Here is a 7,825-nt window from a genome sequence, read left to right as displayed (position 1 = left end):
GGACTCCACCTGGTGTAAGTATTTGCAGAGCCAAGCTGTAAGATAACAAAATAGAATTTTCACATCCAGGTCACTAGTTCAAATCCACCCCAGGTCACTACTGACCAAAATTCACTATCTTGTAGTTAAGGGTCTCATGAAATGAGTTGATGTCAGTACTCTTCTTTATGGACATGGGTCCAAAACAAAAAAACCATCACCATAAATTGTATCCTGACCGACAGTCTGCAGAGGTGTGAGAGGCCTGGATGAAGACTGAACTGTTTTCTGATCTCTAACAGAAAGCTTTCTCTGGATAAGGGTTGTCACACAATGGGTGCTGCAGGAACTTTTTCACTGCTATCACCTTTGTTGAATTTGTTCTTGCATAGCCTTTAAACTTGCATAGTCTTTAAACTTTAGTTCTGTCAATCCAGTTCATTCCACAAGTACTAAATTCACATAAACTAAAGTAATGGAAATACAGCAAATGAATAATTGTAGAAAAATAAGTTACACAACAGGCTCATTAAGTCAGCAAATATCTCAAGTTGGAATCTCTAATTTTTTCCTCTTGTTCCAACTAAAATTTTCTAGTATAACCATAACTTTGGAAAATGAATAACTAATAAGTGCATAACTGTTTAAAGAATGTTTTTGTGCAGAATACACTCCAAAAGTTACAAATGTACCTGTGGTTGAAGTGCAAATTCTTCCCTACATATTGCACAAGGTTGCACAGAATCTCCCTGTTTTACAGATCTTTGCTTTACTTTATCCCATTCTTCTGCTGTTAGTGGCAAGGAAGGAGGCTCAACTAAGCCCAGTTTCTGAGCTAGAGTGGAAAAAAAAAGACACACATTGATACTTCTACGGAATTAATTGTTTTTTCACATAAACCTCATTGCTATGTATCTATTTAAAAATACTGTATACAAATTCATAACCAAACTACATTCCAACCTATCATGGAGTATGCACTACAGACCTGATTCTGCAATGTGCTGAAAGCACTCAGCTCCCACTCAAACCAATGGTAGTTGGGCATGCTTACCACCAGGCATGAGGTGTTTAGCACCCATCAGAACTGGGCCTTTTTAATGTATATGGTTAAAGCAGAAACATGTTTTTTAATTTAATTTTTTTACATTCAGGTAATATGCATTTCCTTATCTGTTAATAGCTACTTAAGGTTTATTAAACTTAAATGCATAGTGCCTCATATAAAAAACAGTGTAATTTCAAAACCTTCAATACAAAAAATTGTTGGAGTGTTTTTATACACAAGTATATTAATATATATGGAGATCCAGTTGAGGGGGAGTCAAACATGATGCTTAGTTTACTGGCCTGAGTAACGAGACAATAGGGGTGCAGTCCATAGTGACTGAGAGGAAGGAGGGCTTGCAAAGAAAAGAGTAAGAGCTCTCTTATGGGCATACTGAGCTGAAGCCAACGGCTTGATATCTACAGGGAAATGTCAGGAAGGCTGGATGAAATTTTAGTTTGAACAGGAGTGGAGAGTTAGATGTGTGAATAATCAGCACAGAAATTATACCTGAACTCACAATTGTGAATGAGATCACCCAGAGAGGTTGTATAGACAGAAGAGGAGAGGGTTGAGCGTGGAGCTACTTGGGACCCATACAGAAAGCTGGAGGTGTCACAAGGAGGAACCTCTGAACAAAATACTAAAAGAGCGATTAAAAACAGGACAAGAATCAAGAGACGTAAGAGTCATGAAAGCCAAAAGGGCGAATTTTCAAGGAAAAGGAGCATGGTCTACAGCACTACAGGCAGCTGACAGGTCAAGGAGGATGAGGATGGAGTACTAGTTCTAAACTTTGGCCAGGAAGAGATTATTATAGACTTTGGGAACCATTTCAGAAGATGCAGAAGGCAAACTGGAGAGAATCTATGATGGAAATGGAGGAAAGGAATGCCAAACAGCAGATGTAGACAGAACATTTGGTGAGTTTAGAGATAAAGGGAAGATGAGATAGTAGTGGTAGAGGCAGATGTGGTAAGGCAATATGGGAAAGATTAAAGCATGCTTGTAGTGTGAAAGAAAGGAGCCTGAGGAAAGTGAGAGGCCAAGGAGAGGGGGATGGGGAGAAATATAAAACTTTCCCTTTTAAACAAATACATATTTTAAAAATATCTCTTAAGACACAGTGGGTCAGATTTCTTGGCATGCCATTTAGGAGAGAAGAATTTAACAGGTAAGCTGTACTTTTCTCAGACAAATGACATGTCCAGCTATCCTTGGTTGATATGGTTAGTGGAGACAGCCATACATAGGCAGGAATAGGGATCAAAAATAAAAGTTTTAACCAGATAGAGTAGGAATAACTTTCTGCAGGTCCATAATCACATTATTGTATTTGTATTTGGCTTCCACAGCATGTTAGATAAACCGTGCCTTGTGCCAAATGAAAAGCCAACTTGTAGTGCTTGCTAAATATATGCGGACGTGGCTATATGGACGCCTTGCAAATCTGTTCATCAGACGTGCAGGTTTTCTTATTCCTGGTATAAACTGTGACTGAGTGCAGATTTCACGAACACACCTTATAATCTTTGACAATGCAGCCCTTAATCCACCTCAATTAGTTGGGTTTTGAGGTATTTTACCTCTGCATCTTCAGTGAAAGGGGACAGTACAGTAGACTTTTTAATTTATTCTCAGCAGTATCCGACTAGCCTCTATTGCCACAATAACGGAATACCTCACAATCGACAATGTATTTATCCTCATTGCCCTTAAGAAGTAGGAAGGTACTATATCCTCGTTTTCCAGAAAGGGCACTGAGGCATAGAGAGACTGACTTCTCGAAGGTCATAAAAGAAGTCAGTGGCAGAGCAGGGAACTGAACCAGCATCCTAAGCTAGCATCCTCACCCCTGGGCCATCCTTCGCCATACTGTACAAGAGATTAGGACAGAAATATTAGTGCCAGTTCTCATAGTGTACAAACAAAGTAGCTTGATCTGTGAGTGAAATGAGACATAGTTCTGAGAACTACCTTTCCTGGGCAAAATAAGCAGTATTCTGTCATAGGGAGAACTCCTGACTCTGACATCCTGAGGGCAGAAATGATTTTACTAGGAAGTAGGGCTGTCAAGTGATTAAAAAAATTAATCCCGATTAATCGCACTGTTAAACAATAAGAGAATACCATTTATTTAAATATTTTTGGATGTTTTCTACATTTTCAAATATATTGATTTCAATTACAACACAGAATACAAAGTGTACAATGCTCACTTTATATTTATTTTTTATTAAAAGTATTTGCACTGTAAAAAACAAAATAAATAGTATTTTTCAGTTCACCTAATATAAGTACTGTAGTGCAATCTCTTTATCATGGAAGTTGAACTTACAAATGTAGAATAATGTACAAAAAACTGCATTCAAAAATAAAACAATGTAAAATTTTAGAGCCTGCAAGTCCACTCAGTACGACTTCTTGTTCAGCCAATCGCTCAGGTAAACAAACTTGTTTGTATTTTCAGGAGATAATGCTTCCTGCTTCTTGTTTACAATGTCACCTGAAAGTGAGAACAGGCGTTCTCATTGCACTGCTGTAGCCGGCATCGCAAGACATTTACATGCCAGATGTGCTAAAGATTCATATGTCCCTTCATGCTTCAACCACCATTCCAGGGGACTTGTGTCCATGCTGACGACGAGTTCTGCTTGATAACAATCCAAAGCAGTGCGGACCGATGCACGTTCATTTTCATTATCTGAGTCAGATGCCACCAACAGAAGGTTGATTTTCTTTTTTGGTGGTTCGGGTTCTATAGTTTCTGCATTGGACTGTTGCTCTTTTAAGAAGTCTGAAAATATGCTCCACATCTTGTCCCTCTCAGATTTTGGAAGGCACTTCAGATTTGTAAACCTTGGGCCGAGTGCTGTAGCTATCTTTAGAAATCTCACATTGGTACCTTCTTAGCTTTTTGTCAAATCTCCAGTGAAAGCGTTCTTAAAATGAACAACATGTGCTGGGTCATCATCCGAGACTCCTATAACAAGAAATATATGGCAGAACGCAGGTAAAATAGAGCAGGGGACACACAATTCTCCTCCAAGCAGTTCAGTCACAAATTTAATTAACATATTTTTTTTTAATGAGTGTCATCAGCATGGGAGCATGTCCTCTGGAATGGTGGCTGAAGTATGAAGGGGCATACAAATGTTTAGCATATCTGGCACGTAAATACCTTGCACTGCTGGCTACAAAAGTGCCATGCAAATGCCTGGTCTCAGTTTCTGGTGACATTGTTAAAAAGATGAAAGCAGCGTTATCTCTGTAAATGTAAACAAACTTGTTTCTCTTAGCAATAGGCTGAACAAGAAGTAGGACTGAGTGGACTTGTAGGCTCTGAAGTTTTACATTGTTTTGTTTTTGAGGGCAGTTATGTAACAACAAAAAATCTACATTTGTAAGTTGCACTTTCACAGCAAAGAGACTGCACTGCAGTACTTGTATGAGGTCAATTGAAAAATAGTATTTCTTTTATCATTTTTACAGTGCAAATATTTGTAATCAAAAATATATATACTTTGATTTCAATTACAACACAGACTAGAATATATTTGAAAACGTAGGAAAAACCCAAAATATTTAATACATTTCAATTGGTATTTTATTGTTTAACAGTGCGATTAAACCTGCGATCAATTTTTTTGAGTTAATCACGTGAGTTAACTGTGTTTAATCAACAGCCCTACTAGGAAAGCATTTTTAACTGAAAGGAAGAAGAGACATACCGCCCTAAAGTGCTGAAAAGGGCAACTTGTTAAGGCTTATTCGATTGTTACATTTCCAAGCAGGGGAAGTGTGCATCATGGAAGTGTTGATAATCTTTCCTGCATTGATGAACCTCTTCATGTGGATGAAAATCTAGTTTTGTCTAATTTCTGGAACATAGAAGGTTATCTAGTGATGCAATTTGGACCTTGAGAGTACTACCATTTAAGATGCATTCCAATTCCTCTTGAAGGAATAACAGAATGCTGGAAATCTCACATTTGGGTGAATTTATGTTCTTGTATCTAGCAGTGGCAGAATTTTGATCAAAACCTGTCATAAGCCTAAGATGTACAGTCTTTTCTAGAAGCTGAGAGAGTTAGCAATATCTTGTTCTGAGTAATCTTTTTTCTTCTACATCTCCCTTTCAAAACTCATGCCATCAGACTTGTGTATCCAAGCCTAATTTGTCCTGGAGAGAGAGAAGTTCCTTACACACCAGCACAAGAATTGGGTTTCTAGCATTGCCACCAAGTACCAGTGCGTTTAAGACCTTTTTGAGGCTGTGTTATGATGTTTCTTTCACTCTGATTTTCCTGGGTTATCTTATCTAGAAGAGGAATTAAGGTAGAAGACATACACGATGCTCTTTAGTCAGTCCTGAGATGGATTCTACTGCTATTGCTTCTGTGTCCATTCCTTTGAAGTACCATTTTGTCTTGACAATCCTTGGAAGTCTTGTGAATGTCCTAGGTTGGCTTTGGTCTGGTTCAAGATCTCAGTAAGGTAGTGGAGGAATTCCAAAGGGACACTCCATTCCCTTTGGATCATCTGTCTTTGGTTGAGTTAGTCCATTTTTGTAGCTTTTCAGGTGTATACAATTTTGATACCACATCTTGTTCAGCCCTTTAGAACAGGGGTCGGCAACCTTTCAGAAGTGGTGTGCCGAGTCTTCATTTATTCACTTTAATGTAAGGTTTCGCGTGCCAGTAATACATTTTAACATTTTTTAGAAAGTCTCTCTCTAAGTCTCTATATTGTATAACTAAACTATTGTCATATGTAAAGTAAACAAGGTTTTCAAAATGTTTAAGAAGCTTCATTTAAATTAAAATGCTGATATTATGCCTCCGGCCCGCTCAGCCCACTCCCGGCCTGGGGTTCCATTCACCTAGGCCAGCAGTGGGCTAAGTTGGGCCTGCGGCCGGGACCCCGGCTGGCAAGGGGCCGGCAGCCAGAACCCTAGACTGGCAGTGGGCTGAACGGGACCGGCAGCTGGGACCCCAGACCGGCAGTGGGCTGAGTGGCTCAGCCCGCTGCCGGTCTGGGGTTCTCCCCACCAGCTCCTGCCAGCCAGGGTCCCGGCTGCCGGCCCCGCTCAGCCCGCTGCCGGTCTGGGGTCCCGGCCCTACCTACGTGGGTACCTACCTTCTCCCTGGTTTTAGCTCATTCTCTTCTTCTCTCTCTCTCTCTCTGCACTGAGCACAGGGCTGGGGGTGAAGGAGCAGGTTGGGGTGTAGGGTCTGGCCAGGAGCTAGATTGAGGGAGGGGGACTCAAGGTTGGGGCAGGAGGTTTGGGTGTGGAGCGCTTACCTGGGCAGCTCCCATTTGGTGTGAGGGGTGCAGGTAGGAATGTGTGTGTGGGGGGGGGTGCAGGAGCTTCTGTTTGGTGCTCAGGGCGGGGGTGGGGATGTTGGGGGTGCAAGAGTCAGGGCATGGAGTGTGGGGGGGGTGCAAGAATCAGGGCATGGAGTGTGGGGGGGTGCCAGAGTCAGGGCAGGGGCCTGGAGGGTGTGAGGGTGCAGGGCTCAGAGCAGAGGGCTGGGAGTGTGTGGGGGGGGTTCAGGAGTCAGGGCAGGAGGCTGGGGGTATGGGTGTGGGCTGGAGTCGTGGGGATGCTCCCAGCCCCCTGCCCTGAGTGGCTCACGGCAGGAGGCTGGAGGGGATATGCCCTGATTCCACCCTCCTTACCCAAGGCTCCGTCCCCACCTCTTCTTCAGAGCAGCGAGCACGCTGCGACTGCGGTTCCACTTCTCCCCCTCCCCTCTCTCCAGGGCCATCAGCTTTTCGGCTGCAGGGAGGGGGAGGAGCAGGAACCCAGCACACTGGGTGAAGAGGCGGGGGAGGAGGGAGCTTGGCTGCTGGTGGAGGCTTCCCTGCAGCAGCAGCCGGCAGGACCAAGCTTCTGCCCCCTGCCCCCACAGGAGAGCGTGGTGGGCGGGGGGCGGAGAAGAGCAGGCTGGTCCGGGCAGGATTTTAAATGGCACACGGCTGCCTGCTGGGGTCCCGGCCGCCAGCCCCGCCCAGCCCGCTGCTTGCCTGCGTTCGGCAGTGGCCTGAGCAGGGCCGGCGGCCAGGACCCTGGCAGGCAGCAGCGTGCCATTAAAAATCGGCTCGCATGCCATCTTTGGCACGCGTGCCATAGGTTGCTGACCCCTGCTTTAGAACAATTATATAGCTTTGTGATGCAGACTGTTGCACACCCTGCATGTAGAACCGCAGCCTGACCTTATTAGAGAGATTTTTCTTTGAACGTGAGCTTGCAGTGATAAGATTAGATGAACTACTTTTAGCTCCAGAAAGCTGATACGGTCATGTTCTTCCTTCTGTGACCTGTGTCTTTGTAATGACTCCTGATTCCAGTGGGGACTCCTGCATCTTTGCAACGACTCCTGGCAGGCTGATATCCATTGTCAATGAGAGTGCCTTGCATGATTATTTCCCTGAATGATCACCAAAGTATCCACAGGCTTTCTGATACAGAGAGTTTGGTAAATCTTTAGAGGTCTTGCTGCGTGTGTGGTTCCAGGTCCTGAACATGAATTTTTGAAGTAGTTATATGTGATAACTTGAGTTATTGGACTTGACTGTGCACAATACCTTCATCCCTACAATTATCAAGCAGAAATCCTAAGATTACACTACGAGGCTTGAAATGAGCAAGCAGTTGTGATAATCTTTCTTTTCACAGTGTTGTTCTCCTTAAAACAGATCTTTCGGAGGCTTTCTAAAAATAAATATTGATAAATATCCATCCACAAAGTGTAACATCCTCCTATCTGTGTGAACCTTTATGTACACGTCATA

General features: G+C 43.0%; 1 protein-coding gene across 11 annotated transcripts in view; it reads right to left on the bottom strand.

Annotated features, from left to right (window-relative positions):
• RNF32 (ring finger protein 32) overlaps positions 1 to 7,825 on the bottom strand; it is a 63,170-nt gene that overhangs the window by 35,800 nt on the left and 19,545 nt on the right. For all 11 annotated transcript variants that reach the window (XM_039527184.1, XM_039527174.1, XM_039527177.1 and 8 more), the window contains one exon: positions 672 to 814. In XM_039527184.1, coding sequence (XP_039383118.1) covers positions 672 to 814 — 143 coding nt within the window. The remainder of the gene's footprint in view (positions 1 to 671; positions 815 to 7,825) is intronic.

This window comes from Mauremys reevesii, linkage group 2 (genome assembly GCF_016161935.1).
Source record: "Mauremys reevesii isolate NIE-2019 linkage group 2, ASM1616193v1, whole genome shotgun sequence".
Lineage (NCBI taxonomy): Eukaryota > Metazoa > Chordata > Testudines > Geoemydidae > Mauremys > Mauremys reevesii.
The sequence above is the reverse complement of the archived record's forward strand: the minus strand, read 5'-3'. Positions and strand labels throughout refer to the sequence as shown.